Below are 14,271 nucleotides of genomic sequence, written 5' to 3'. Positions count from 1 at the left end.
TGCTTCTTACTTTGTTTGGGAGGATGCAAAGGAAAGGTATATCAGTCAATTAGCATCAATTTGATTGCTGTGATACTTTGAGTGCCGGACACTTACCTCACGTAACTAATTTATGATCTCGCTTATCTCCTTGTACTCCGCCTCCAACAGGACGTCCTTGGTCTTACTCCGAGTACTCGCTGGCCGCTGCAACTCGTGCGCTTACACTTCCGTCGATGGCAGAGGACTCCGGGTGGGGAGGGGTCTTGGTTCCCGGAGGGGCTTGCTGGCGTTGATCCAGACCTCGGGGAGGCGGAACTCGTCGACGTCCTTGATGCGCCTCTTATGACGGCTTCGAAGATTGCAGCGGGGTTGTGAGGCGGCATGGAGTTGAGGCGCCACGGCGGTGCAGATGTGAGAGGGTGAGGGTGGCCGGAGCGACGCGGGGCAATGAGGCCGTCGGGATGGCGTAGGAGGCGAGGGGCGACAGCGGTGAGGGCGTGGGGACTGGAGAGGCAGCGGCGGCGAGGGCGTGGGGGATGGGAGAGGCGACAGCGAAGGGCGCGGTGAGTCGTGGCCTCGTGGCTTCGTGGGTGACTGGGTGGGGCAGATGGGATCTGCGTTAACTGTGTTTAGCGTACGCCACCATGGTTGATGGCTTGGTGTTAAACACGAAGAGAATTTTGACCATTAGATTTATCGGTTAGACGGATCAGATTAAAAGTGTCTGCCCCTCTCGTGCTTTTATAGTGGTAGTAGATAGATGAGTTAAACTGACCGGTAGTGGTTGAACTCTTCTGGATGAGACTATATATGCTGGGTCAACTTGCTCAGTGCAGCATGGCCGTTGCTGCTCTATATAACTCCTTCCTAACCGTCGGGAGGATTACTCGACCGGAATCGGCGATCCCGATCCATCTTCTTCCCAGATCTGCATTCTCCCTCATCGGGCGGCCTGAACTGTTGGACCGATCAATGGGGAGGTCTCCCTGCTGCGACAAGGCGAGCGTGAAGCGAGGGCCGTGGTCGCGGGAGGAGGACGCCATCCTCAGGAACTTCGTCCAGAGGTTCGCCAATGCCGGCAACTGGATCACGCTGCCACAGAAAGCAGGTCCTATGTTACGTGCTACGGCTGGCCGCCGGCGTATATACTTCATCCGAGACGAAAGGAAGAACGCGCGGGCCGGAGCTAGGAAATCTTTCGCCGGCCGTACGTACTTAGGTTTATTTTTGCTTCCACCGTACTACGTACGTACGTGCCTTGAGGATGGTGGTAACAAAAACAGTGGTCAAAAGAAACTCGTGTGAGCTAGGTTCGTCGGCTAGCAGTGGAATGCATGTGTGAGTTGCGACGTCTCTATCTAGCAAGGCTGGTTGGTTGACAATTGACACAGTTTACGTAGTTAGTTTACGCAAGCTTATCATCGCTGCTTAATTTTAAAAAATAACAATTTTCCGTAATTAATTTACTCACCTAGCCAGGACTTTAGTTCGCTTGTGGCACACGTCAGAGTGTTTCTTTACCTTACTTGTCTAGTTCTGTATCTAATCTGCATATGCATCATCAGGGCTTAACCGATGTGGTAAGAGCTGCCGGCTGCGGTGGCTCAACTACCTCCGCCCCGCGCTCCGGCATGGCGGCTTCACCGAGGAGGAGGACAGCCTCATATTGTCCCTCTACGGCGACATCGGAAGCAGGTACATATACATGGATACATGACTAACTAGTTCTTTGTCGAACATATATACGTTTGACAGCTGAATTCATGTCACCACTGGAAAAAACTCTGTGGTTTGGTTTGTAACCAGGTGGTCGGTCATCGCGGCCAAGCTCCCCGGCCGAACAGACAACGATGTCAAGAACCACTGGAACACCAAGCTCAAGAAGAGGTACTACTCGCTGACCGCGGCGCCATCAACTCCCCCTACAGGCGGCGACGCCATCGCGTCCGCGGACAGCCCTCACGGGGTCGACCAATCGTCCATCCCCCCTCCTGCTCCTGCCCTGGTAAATCTCGACGCGGCCCTCGCCACGGTCGACGACGGCGGAGAGCTCACGCACGAATCGGAGCAGCTGTACGCCGAGCTCATGGGGCTCATCGAGCCGCAGTCCACGACCCATACGTCCACCGGGGAGGTGATGTCGTCGCCGTCATCGTCATCGCAGCCACCGTTTGGAGCAAGTCCGACCGTCAGTAGTTTTGCAGCGGGGAGCAGCGCTACGTGGCCAGTGGACGTGCATGACACAATACTGTGGCTAACGGCATGGTTGAATTTGACGATCCATGCGTTGCTCAGGCTTTCGGTCCGCCGTCCATGTCACACCTGCTACGATGTAGCGGTGAACTAGCAAGGAGAAGGAGTAGCACAGGAGAGTTGTGGGCTGAGCCCACTGGGTCTGGCTTGGGCCGCATGTGGCCAAGCCGTCCGTCGTGTGTGTGTGCCTGTACTTATGGAACCGTCCTTTGTTGGACAAGGAGCGAAGGAAAAGTTTGAATTATTCTCATCTCCTTCTCCAACCTCACCTACTCTCTGTTCTTCCTCATCCCCCACTCCGATCCCCTTCCTGTGGCGACGATTTCATCGATCGGTCGTCACAATTGGTAATCAGAGCCAACAGTTTCCCCCAAAAAAATTTTGCGCCGCGGCATCCTCAACTCCTTTGACTGATCGGTAACATCCACCGCTGTCGGTGGGAATTCACTCCGGTGAGATCCCACAAAATCCACAGCGGGGTTCGATCTGTTCGGGGCGGGTACCACGGCGCTGTCCAAGCCGTCCGTCCAGACCCGGCAACTCCTCACTGCCATGGGGGAACAAACAGCAAACCTCACCGCCCTGATGGAGAAGCTCTTGTCCAGATTCGATGAAGAGCAAGCTCTGGCGACCAAACGCGCGGAGGCACAGGCCACGTTCAACACGCACGTCTCCACCGAGCTGCAGAGCCTATCCAAGCAAATCGGGCTCACGCAGGCCGACGTGGATGACGTGCGCAAGGCGACTTCTCCGACGGCTTCCTCCGCCATGGCATTGGCGTCGCAGGTGGACGACCCCTCCGCGGCAGGTTCCCGCACGCCGGCAGCCACCAACGGCATCCAGCAGCCTGTGCCCCCTCCAGCTCCACCCGCCCAGCGCACCGCACCTCCTCAGAGTGCCCTGCCTATTCCGCAGGCTTTTGGGAGCACGGCAGCCATCGCCCGGCTCGCCAACGAAGGGCCTCCCCTGCTCACGAGGCCAGATGCACAGTTCAACTTGCAGCTGCCCAGCACACCGACGCCGCGGGATGAGTACTCAGTCCGGCCACCCAAACACCACTTCCCCCGCTTCGATGGTGATGCGCCCCGCGTCTGGCTGGATCGCTGCCTAGCATACTTCGAGCTGTATAGGGTGCCGCCGCACAACTGGGTCGCGACGGCGGCGCTCTATGTCGAAGGGCACGCAGCACTGTGGCTTAGAGCCTTCCGTCAGACACATTCAGATATTACTTGGGAGATGTTCCGGCGTGCAGTGGTGGAGGAGTTTGGCCCAGAGGAATTCGAGTCAACGATGCACAATCTTCTTCAGCTCCGTCAGACAGGAACAGTGGTTGAATACAGACAACAGTTTGAGGTTCACATGTATAATCTGATTGCCCTCGACTCGACCCTGAGCTCCAAATTTTTCGTCACCCAATTCTTGCTTGGCCTGAAGGATGACCTGCGCGCCGCCGTGCGTATTCAGGCACCCACCAGCATCACCAGGGCGACAGTGTTTGCCAGGATTCAGGAAGAGGAATTAGAACTTCAGCGTTCCAGATTCAGACCGCCATCTGCAGGCAGACCACCACCATTGTCGGGCATAGTACCACCACTAGGACGGCCACCTCCTGCACCATCAGCGCCCTCTCCGGCCGCTCCAGCACCGCGGATCGCCTTAGCACCAAAGCCAGCCGCGGACGACTTCGGGCGTGCGGCAGTTGCGGGATTACAGACGCCAACACGGCCTCTGCTTTCGTTGCGGGGACAAATACTCCCGTGATCATCCATGCAAACGCTCTGCTCAGCTACTGACGATTGAAGTGGGCGATTTTGGAGAAGTACTCTCTGATGATGCAGTGCATGCCCTGGAACTATTGGATGAACCTGCAACCACCGATGCTACTTGTTGTCTCCTATCAGCTCACGCCGTGGAGGGCACCGAAGCACCAGAAACTATTCGATTGCGTGCCACAGTGGGTGATCAAACTATGTTGCTGCTCGTCGACTCCGGCAGTACGCACAGTTTTGTGAACTCCACATTTGCTCAGCGCATCAAAGCTCCAACAACAGATATTCCAGCAATCAAGGTTCGAGTCGCCAACGGACAGAGCCTGAACTGCACGGCTATGGTGCCTCGGCTAGCCTGGACCTCCCACAGACATACCTTTGCCACAGACATGCGCGTCCTCGATTTAGGAGGCTACGATGCAGTGCTCGGTGTGGATTGGCTGGGACAGCACAGCCCAATGCAGTGTGACTGGAACCTGAAGACCATGCAATTTGATCGTCAAGGAGAAACAATTAAGCTGACAGGTGTGCGCACTGGTGATCAACATCAACTCACAGCCCTAGATGCTGCAACCTTATGGCAAATGCATGACGCTAACGACATATGGGGGGCAGCTTTAGTGGAGATTCAGCTAACATCTGAGACGACATCTGACTCTGACACGCCTACTCCGCCTACCATTCAGCGCATCCTGACGGAGTTCAGTGACATCTTCGAGGAACCAACCCAACTTCCTCCCCATCGACAGTACGATCACGCCATTAATCTGGAGCCAGGTGCAGCACCTGTCAACTGTCGACCCTACCGGTACTCTTCGTTACAGAAAGACGAGATTGAACGTCAAGTGGAAGAAATGCTTCGCACGTGCATCATTACACACAGCATGAGCCCCTTCGCAGTCCCGGTGCTCCTGGTCAAGAAGAAGGACGGAACATGGCATTTCTGTGTGGACTATCGACGTCTCAATACCGTCACAATCAAGAACAAGTTTCCTCTTCCTGTCATCGACGAACTCTTGGATGAACTCTCTGGTGCCGCCTTCTTCTCCAAAATTGACTTGCGAGCGGGGTACCATCAGATTCGCATGCGTGCGGGCGATGAGGAAAAGACGGCCTTCAAGACACATCATGGTCATTTTGAGTTCCGCGTCATGCCCTTCGGCGTCACCAACGGCCCGCCCACATTCCAATGTGTGATGAACTCGGCGTTCGCCGGGCCAAATCGTAAGTTTGTGATCACTTTTCTTGATGACATTCTCGTCTTCAGTCACACCTTGCAGGAGCATGAAGCTCATCTACGCACAGTCTTCTCCATCCTCCGTGAGCATCAGCTATATGCCAAGCTTTCCAAGTGTTCGTTCGCGCAACCCCAAGTCGAGTATTTGGGCCATGTAATCTCCAAAGAGGGCGTGGCCACGGATGCGAGCAAGACCAGTGCCATGCGCGCGTGGCCCACACCGACAAATGCCACAGAATTGCGCGGGTTTCTGGGCCTCACCGGCTATTACCGCAAATTCGTGCCGCGTTATGGGATTATCGCCAAGCCCCTCACTCAGCTGCTCACCAAGAAAGGCTTTGCCTGGTCGGCACAAGCACAAGCAGCGTTCGATCTGCTCAAGGATGCCATGGCAAGCACGCCTGTCCTGGCGTTGCCTGATTTTCACGCCCGTTCTCTATCGAGACGGACGCGTGTGACACAGGGGTGGGCGCAGTCCTGGTGCAAGACGGCCACCCAATCGCCTACCTCAGCAAGGCTCTGGGCATACGCAATCAGCGTCTGTCGATCTACGAGAAGGAGTTCCTCGCGGTGATCATGGCCGTGGACAAGTGGCGCACTTACCTCCAGCGCGCCCCGTTCGTCATTGTCACGGATCATAAAAGCCTCTGCCATCTCGGCGATCAACAATTGGAAACAGAGTTGCAGCGCAAGGCCATGTCTAAGATGGTGGGTCTCCAATTTTCTTTCAAGTACCGCCACGGCACGGACAATGGCACAGCTGATGCACTATCCCGCGTCGGTCACCTGCTCTCTCTGGATGCCCTCTCCATCTGTCAGCCCCAATGGCTCCAGGAAGTAAGCAACTCCTATGAAACTGACACGGACAATCAAGATTTGCTGCAACAACTCGCTCTGTGCAGCCCGGATGATCAAGGTTATGAATTACGCCAAGGCACCATTCGCTTCCAGAACAGGATCTGGATTGGCGCCAACACAGCCCTACAGACCAAATTGATCAACGCATTCCATGCAAGTGCAGTTGGGGGACATTCGGGAGTGACAACAACTTATCAACGTGTCAAGAAACTGTTCGCTTGGCGGGGTCTGAAACAAGCAGTGGAAGACTATGTTCGTCGGTGTTCTATCTGTCAGCAGGCCAAGCATGAACATCTGAAAACACCTGGACTACTATAGCCACTCCCAATTCCATCAGAACCGTGGCGGGACCTCACTATGGATTTCGTCGAAGGATTGCCAGTGTCCGAGGGCTACGAGGTGATTATGGTGGTGGTCGACCGCTTCACCAAATATGCCCACTTTGTTCCTCTTCGCCATCCATTCACAGCAACAACAGTGGCTCGAGCATTTTGGGATAACATTATCAAGTTGCATGGAGTACCCCACTCGATCGTATCGGATCGCGACCCGGTTTTCACCAGTGCAATGTGGCGTGCTCTTCTGGAGGCAGCAGGAACAAAACTCAGCTATTCCACAGCATATCACCCGCAGACGGATGGTCAGAGTGAACGAGTCAACCAATGTCTCGAGATGTATCTTCGGTGCGCCGTACACGACCAGCCAAAGAAATGGCGACAATGGTTACCTACTGCAGAGTTCTGGTACAATACCACCCATCACTCCTCGCTGAACACTTCACCCTTCCAAGCGCTATATGGCCAGGAGCCCAACTTGGGAGGACTGCCCACACTGGCCCGCACGATACCACAGGATACTGATGCAGATTTGTTGGCCTCATCTTACGACGAGGTCATAGCGACGCAAGAGTTGCTGTACCTAGGAACGAATTGGTTTGAAGATCTGAATTAGCGTGGTAACTTGCGTAAGCATATATTTAGATCTACTGTTTCTAAGTTGTATAAAACATTTTGATTCCTAACCAGAATGTACATGACATGAAATCTTTTTTTTTTGGGGGGAAACGGAGGCAAGGCAAAAGATTTGTCTCATCTCATTAATTTAGAAGAAGAAATGACAAGGTTTGGGAGTTTCATGACATAAAGGTCAATAGTCAATACTCAAAGGGATCACACTCCCGGAATTATATTTTCTAAATATTTAGCCCTGGCAATGACCTAAATCTTCGCCTCAACCTTAACTGACTATCAAATGCAGTTCACCGGCTTGGTCAAAACCTTCCATCGAATGTCCACACCTTCCACACCATCCTAGGCATGTCCGACTTGACCAAGCCGGTGAACTGCATTTGATAAACAGAGGTAGCGGAGTAGCACCCGTCAGCGGTTAATTTCCATCGAATGTCGTCTTTGGTGCTCGGATTGAGTTGCACCTGCTGGATCTTGTACTATGGATTGAAGAAGCTTCGGCTAGGCGATCCACATATACTCCCTTCGTTTTTATTTACTCTGCATATTAGAGTTGATTGAAGTCAAACTTAGTAAAGTTTGACCAAGTTTATAGACAACAATATAGACATTTATCATAATAAATCTATACGATGTGAAAGTACATTCAATAATAAATCTAATATTGTTGATTTGTTATTGTATACATATTTTTGTTTATAAGCTTGGTCAAAGTTTGTAAAGCTTGACTTTGACCAAAGCTAATATGCGAACTAAATAAAAACGGAGGGAGTACACTTCAACACCCTCACGGGCATGGCTCAAAAGGCCTATACGTGGACAGAGAGGAGGTAACAATAATTTTTAGATAAATTGCGACAGGCAGGACTTGAACTCAATACTTTAGGCCTTGATACCATGTTAAGTTTCATGCACTAGCCAACACAACCAAAAGTCTAAAGGGCTAGGCAATCCACGTTCACACTTCAACACATGACGAGTGGGCCAATGGAGCGCTCGAGGCCAACTTTCTGTAGTGTTTTTCTTTGCTCCTACGTGCGTCGTCTTGTGCATTGGTCCGCCTGTGCCGGATGAGTCCGGGTCGTCATGTCAGCGCCATTCTGTTCCTGCCACGCTGGTTGGTTCATGCGAGCCGGGTTCGCGACCTGTTTGCTGGATGTTGCATTGTCGGCCTTGCCATGTAGGTTGTGAGGCGCTTGCCTGGCCGGCCTTTTTTTGCATATGCTCGGAAGGTGGATGTTGGTCGGTTGGTACCGTTTTGCCCTGCAGATAGTTGTGCGCATGGGGTTATGAGGGGGTTTGCCTGACCGGCCTTGTTTGCGTGTGCTCGGAAGATGGATGTTGTCGGGGTTGCCGCACCTAGTGGTATCGTTTCATCTGCTTGCATGCATTGGCGGTTTTGTGAAGTGTCGTCTTGCCCGGTCTATTTGTGTCTCTTCGATCCTTTGGTAGTACGGCGTTGTTGGGTCTACCATGTCGTGTACCCAGTCGATGTTGTTCGCCGTCATACGCAACGTCGTGTCGATGCATTTGCGGTGATTGGGACGTTTGTGTGTCATATATTGGGTCAATACCGTGTTTGTTTGCGTCTCCTGTGTAGTTTGGTGCCATATGTATTGGGTCAATACCGTGTTTGTTTGCGTCTCGTGTGTAGTTCGGTGCCATGTAGCGTCGCAGCGCATTGCTGTATTTGCTATGAAATAGGTCTGTCATGTGTTGTATCAGTGCAACACTTGTTTGTGTTTGGTGTATTGTATGCCTTCAACGTCGCATGTTGCATTTGTGGTGCGTGAGAACTGAGAAGTGGTTGTGTCGTGTGCTGGGTCGGTCAACACTTGCTTGGGCCCACCACACATGCATCATAGCCCACCAATCAGGTCCGATCGGAGGACAACACAAACTTATACTCGCTCCGTCCAGAAATACTTGTCGAAGGAATGTATGTATCTAGACGTATTTTAGTTCTCGATACATCTATTTTTATGCATTTCTCCGACAAGTATTTTCGGACGGAGGGAGTACCCAGGTTTGGGCCCTTACCTCTTAAAATACTAGCCTGATTGGAGGAGGCATCCTCATCCTTGTAGGTTGTGTTCTATCTTCACCTGCAATTGATAGGAGGCCAAGGGTATAATCTATTCGACTCCAACACTTACATGTATTCTACTCACTCTACAAATCAAGTTGAATGTAACCTGAACTTGTAGGAGTACATAATACTCCCTACGTTTCTAAATATCGGTCTTTCTAGAGATCTCAACAAGTGACTACATACAAAGCAAAATAGATGAATCTATATTTTAAAATATGTCTATATACATCCATATATGGTTGTCTATTTGAAATCACTAAAAAGATTTATATTTAGGAACAAAGGGAGTATTTGACACAAACTCGATAGTGTCGCGAAAGACACGGTAGCGACAAACGATCAAAGAAGGGGGAGCTCAAAGAGGACGAGGGAATTGATACCGTTGTTATCATTGTGGGGACATGTTATGAGTTTGAAGCTCATAGCTAAACAGAAACTCGGATAAATCACAACGACATTCCCAGACTTATCTAGCTGCGGGGCCACTCACCAGATCTTGCACCCTCCCACTCTGCGTACTCTGGCTTGCGGCGTCACTGCTTTCTGCATACTCGTCGCCGCTTCCGGCGTAGAAACCGTGCACCCTCTCGCACCCTTCTTCCAGCTCCAAGCTCTCCTTGAGCTGGACGACGACGTCGGCCATGGTGGGCCTCTGGCTGGCCGCCTGCTCCGTGCACCTCAGGGCCAGGTCGGCGACCTTCCAGACGGAGTTGAGGTCGTACCGCCCTTGCATGTTGTCGTCCACGACGCTCTCGATGTCGCCCTTGGCGAGCCTCTGCCGCGCCCACTGCACGATGTGCACGCTCTCCGGGAGGATCGGGGGCTGGCCGGTGACCACCTCCAGCAGCACGATCCCGAAGCTGTACACGTCGCTCTTCTCGCTGAGCTGGAACGAGGTGTAGTACCTGCAGAGTGCGTGTTGTCAGAGAGCACTTCTTACCACTTCACGTTGTTTCTCTGTGGTTTGGCTTATGGCAAAAGAGCATACTCGGGGTCGAGATATCCTGGGGTTCCCACTACTCGTGTGGAGACATGGGACTGGAGGTCGTTGTTGAAGGCCTTGGACAGCCCAAAGTCGGCGATCTTGGCATCGAGGTTGCTCCCGTTGAGGAGTATGTTGGCCGTCTTCACATCCCTGTGGATCAGCGGCGGCGTGCACGCCTTGTGCAGATACTCAAGGCCTGTACGTTGCATCGTTGGAAAATGAAAATTCAGTTAGGTTGTTTTCTGACAGAGAAGAGAAGAGAAGCTGGTGTGTCCAAAGAAGTTATGCCCAGCAGTAGCTAGCAAACCTTGAGCAGAGTCGAGCGAAATCCTTAGTCTTTGGCGCCATGTTAGGGATTCAGAGGATTTTTCTGAAGGACACATACAAGTAATAAGTAGGAGTTTCAGGGGTGAGAGTGCACGCTACTCGTCGGTTGGTACCTCTTAGCTTCTCTTGTAAAGTTCCTTCAGACATGTACTCGTACACAAGAGCTGAGTGTTGCCCATCCTTGCAGTGGCCAACCAGATTCACCAAGTTCCTGTGATGAACTCTAATCAAATGTAGAGCCTGAAATGCAATTCAGAGTAGTTCTGTCAACGAGTGACCAAGTGCATTCTTTTTTTCCAGTATATGGTTTGGCAAAACTGACAAATTCTTGTTACTAAAGTAGTTGGGTAAAATTGATTTGATTAATTTATGCACACAATGGAAGAAAAAAAAGCAGGCATATGAAATTAGGAATGAGAGGAAAAGAGCTGGAAGAAGTCTAACCTCTGCCAAGAACTCATTAACCCCTTGAGATGACGATTCTGAGCGCGTTTTGACTGCAACCGGGGTTCCATCTTCCAAGTAGCCAAGATATACTACTCCGAACCCACCTTTGCCAATGGACTTCTCGAAGCTATTTGTGATAGTCTTTAGCTCTTTGTAACTGAACTGACGGTTATCAAATTGCATTGAGACAGCGTCTCCATTGTCTTCTTTTGATATACGTCCATTCAGCGGTCTGACAGAAAGATCTGCATAGGTACTAGTGCTTTATTACCAACCAAGAACACAACACACTATATTTTCCCTCGGCAATAATTAGACAAGTACTTGGTTTACAGTCAATAGAAATCACCATTTTCAGTTCTTCTCCTGCGAAGGCACAGTGTAAGAGTTACCACCACAACCACCATTACAGAAAGTACAACCGCAGCCACAGCGACTTTTACGGCAGCAATCCTGTTAGATTTTTTCCCTTGTGGCTGGTCATTGCTGATGCTGCTTATGTTCGCTTCAATTCTAACATTCACCAAAAAAGTAGGGTCACAAACCATAGTGAATATAGAACAGTGTTAAAGGATATGTTGGATAAAGGAGCATTCTACTTTTCTCTGATCTTCACAGGCTATTGCTAAAACCCTATTAAAAATGGTCAGATTTTGATCCTTTGTTTGCCAATGCACAATAGGATTGTGAATGGTGACAATGAGTAGGTCCATGATTTTATTTGTTTTCTTCTGAACTATATATATAGAAGGATAATACTACCTTAATGAAAATGCGCCTTCTCGCGACCTTTTTAGAAGACTTTCTGGAACTGATCCATTAAACTTGTTGCCGGTCAAATCTCTGAGGAAAAACAGGGGATGGGATTAATGTTGGGCGAGCGTAACAATGACAATGTTTCATCAAAGTATTAGAAATCTCATAGTCATTTTTCTTACAGGACAGCAAGCGATGGTAGTTGTGCGAGAAATTCAGGAATGTTCCCTGACAAATTGTTGTGAGATAAATCCCTGAAAAATCAAAAAAATAATCCAGCTATTAGCATTGCACAAGAATATACAGCGCCAAAATATTGATGGGGGACTAGAGAGTAGTAAAATAGGTGGCGCATATTTACAGGTTCTGAAGAGCAGTGAGATTGCTTAACAGAGTGGTTATGTCTCCAACCAATCCATTGGAGGACAAGTTTCTGCAAGAAGCGGCACCCCAAATGTTAAACATTTCTCAGTTACGGAGTATCTCACATACTAGTATTTAGGATTGAATTTGCATCTTGCAGGAACTCACAGTGAGGTGATCCTTGGTGCGCTAGAGATTGCATAGTTGCAACCTACACCGTCCCATAAATATATCTTGGGGCCACACGGATCACCCATCCAGTTCCTCTTGATCTCATACTTGGCCTTGATGGCCATAACGGCACTCACTAGATTCCCCAAATAATTAAATGAAACAACAAAATGTCAGCTTCCTTTCACCGATCATCACTGTGCATGGCGAAATTCAGAGTTCGGACTACTGTAAGTGTAAACTACAGAGTAGGTGCAGAGAGTCCAATTTGTATGTATGAGGTCAGACACCATACCATCTCCTCCATGAGTTGCACGCTCTGTAGTAGGCACCATGACGTAGATCTCGAGCGCATTGAGCAATGGCGGCAGCGTCGAGTTGGCGGTCGGTTCGATCCTGAAGCTGTACTCCACGCTCCCTGTCACCATCCCGAACATTGAGCTGGAGTAACGGAACTCCGGGGAGAAGGGCTTGCTGTACCACAGGCCGTTGTTGAGGTAGACCTCGCAGATCCTCGCCTCGCTGCTGTTGAGCCGCCGGAGCTCGGCCATGTGAAGCACGGCGAAGTAGTCCAGCTCCTTGTTCGACTCGTACGCGTCCCAATAGAACCGCAGGCTGAAGCCGTCGTCCACCGTGGCGGCCGTCTGCATCACCGCCGACGGCACCTCGAACTGGTCCCCGGCGACGTAGCGCACGGTGCCCGTCGTGTTGGTCGGGTTCCATGACCGCAGGTTCGCCAGCACCTTCCAGACGCGGTCGTGGGGGTCCGACGGGTACCTTACGATCAGGTTCTCGTCGTCGGGGCCGAGGTTGTACCTGCCGTGGACGGCCATGGACATCGAGGCATTCGCCACGACGGTGTAGAGGGTGTCCGGGAGCGGGCGCAGCTCCAGGCCGGAGATGAAGGGCGTGCCGAGCCCCTTCTTGCCGACGAGGCAGACCTGGACGTAGTCGTCGGGCACGACAGTGATGATCTCCGCCTGGAAGGTGTCGGAGACGCTGGAGACGTTCACCGTCTGCCAGAAGTTGACGCCGAGGTGGAGGTCGAACACGGCGAGGCCGCCGGGGCCCAGCCCGTCGTAGTTCCCGTGCAGGAAGGTGGCGCGGACCAGGTACTTGGTGCCCGGCGTCAGGGGGCGCACGGTGTAGCAGTTCCGGGCGCCGGTGGGGAAGCTCCGGAGGTCGTTGTAGAGCCTCGGCAGCTTCAGGTCGATCATGTCGGCGTGCTCGGCGGAGATATTGTGGCTGACGCCCGCGTCCACGAACTGCGCGTCGGAGACGTACGGCAGCCAGGTGACGACGTCGACGTAGCCGGCGCTCGGAGGGCTGCCGCAGTCGATGCTGATGAAACCTGGAACCAAACCGATCGACGTTGGCACGAGTGGGGAATAAGGCTTACTAGTTCGTCCACAATCGAACTCCGGGGAGAAATGTGTGTGATTGCAGGCAGCTTACCGCGAGTGTTAGCTTGAGCGCGAGCATGCAGCACGACATTGGCGACGCAGATGGAGATGAGCGAGAAGACGGCGGCCGTCCGCATGGAGCCCTGGCGCGACATGGCTAGCTGATGATGATGATCTTGGAAAGAGAACATCAACGGATGATGGAGCTAATGCACTGATTTATTTTGGGTTAATGCACGTCTTTGTGAATGTATTTTATTCTGGCCTATTTCGATCAATCGCGACGAACAGGGTGCCACGTTGTGGGCATTCAAATCAGTGCCTATTGGTCCGAACTTGGATACAAAATTCGCCCTCGTGTCAACACGCGATGGTCTTTTCTAGATTTGTTGTGCGTAAAACATGCGTCATAGCTGTCTGTCTACTACTCCCCACAGTGAGCCGAACACTGCTTTTCTTTAGAATCAGCCGAACACTCTGCTGGCAGGGAGTTCCTAAGGGCATCTCTAGGAGCAACTCTAGCAGATGCCGTAAATCAGTCCGTCGTGCAAAATAACCGTCGGTACACGGGACTGAGAGAAAAAATCATCTCGATCAGATCCGACTTAAAAAAAAATATTGCGGACACCTACATAATTCGCCCCGTAGCCGTCAAATCTA

The 14,271-nt window shown here is 51.6% G+C and overlaps 2 protein-coding genes across 2 annotated transcripts; one reads left to right on the top strand and one right to left on the bottom strand.

Moving 5' to 3' along the window:
- The first annotated feature begins 954 nt into the window (after nucleotides 1–954).
- Nucleotides 955–2,432, top strand: LOC119281510 (transcription factor RAX2-like). The gene is made up of 3 exons (XM_037562012.1): nucleotides 955–1,090; nucleotides 1,548–1,677; nucleotides 1,789–2,432. The coding sequence occupies exons 1-3, from the start codon at nucleotides 955–957 to the stop codon at nucleotides 2,327–2,329; spliced, it is 807 nt and encodes a 268-aa protein (XP_037417909.1). The 3' UTR covers nucleotides 2,330–2,432.
- Nucleotides 2,433–9,561: 7,129 nt separating this feature from the next.
- Nucleotides 9,562–13,766, bottom strand: LOC119281509 (probable LRR receptor-like serine/threonine-protein kinase At4g29180). The gene is made up of 12 exons (XM_037562011.1): nucleotides 13,664–13,766; nucleotides 12,504–13,559; nucleotides 12,206–12,344; nucleotides 12,036–12,107; nucleotides 11,857–11,928; nucleotides 11,681–11,761; nucleotides 11,268–11,431; nucleotides 10,916–11,163; nucleotides 10,585–10,711; nucleotides 10,452–10,514; nucleotides 10,148–10,340; nucleotides 9,562–10,064 (listed from the first exon to the last, which is right to left on the bottom strand). The coding sequence occupies exons 1-12, from the start codon at nucleotides 13,764–13,766 to the stop codon at nucleotides 9,626–9,628; spliced, it is 2,757 nt and encodes a 918-aa protein (XP_037417908.1). The 3' UTR covers nucleotides 9,562–9,625.
- Nucleotides 13,767–14,271: the final 505 nt, after the last annotated feature.

The sequence above is a fragment of the Triticum dicoccoides genome, chromosome 3B, assembly GCF_002162155.2.
Source record: "Triticum dicoccoides isolate Atlit2015 ecotype Zavitan chromosome 3B, WEW_v2.0, whole genome shotgun sequence".
Classification (NCBI taxonomy): domain Eukaryota; kingdom Viridiplantae; phylum Streptophyta; class Magnoliopsida; order Poales; family Poaceae; genus Triticum; species Triticum dicoccoides.
The sequence above is the reverse complement of the archived record's forward strand: the minus strand, read 5'-3'. Positions and strand labels throughout refer to the sequence as shown.

Bases quoted from the DNA above. Each gene is read 5' to 3' on its own strand.
- LOC119281510 (XM_037562012.1), top strand. From the start codon at position 955: ATGGGGAGGTCTCCCTGCTGCGACAAGGCGAGCGTGAAGCGAGGGCCG. The intron at 1,091-1,547 runs GTCCTATGTTAC...ATGCATCATCAG, and splicing joins CACGCTGCCACAGAAAGCAG to GGCTTAACCGATGTGGTAAG. The intron at 1,678-1,788 runs GTACATATACAT...GTTTGTAACCAG, and splicing joins TACGGCGACATCGGAAGCAG to GTGGTCGGTCATCGCGGCCA.
- LOC119281509 (XM_037562011.1), bottom strand. From the start codon at position 13,766: ATGTCGCGCCAGGGCTCCATGCGGACGGCCGCCGTCTTCTCGCTCATC. The intron at 11,432-11,680 runs GTAGTATTATCC...GGTGAATGTTAG, and splicing joins GAAGGCGCATTTTCATTAAG to AATTGAAGCGAACATAAGCA. The intron at 10,065-10,147 runs GTATGCTCTTTT...CGCACTCTGCAG, and splicing joins CCAGGATATCTCGACCCCGA to GTACTACACCTCGTTCCAGC.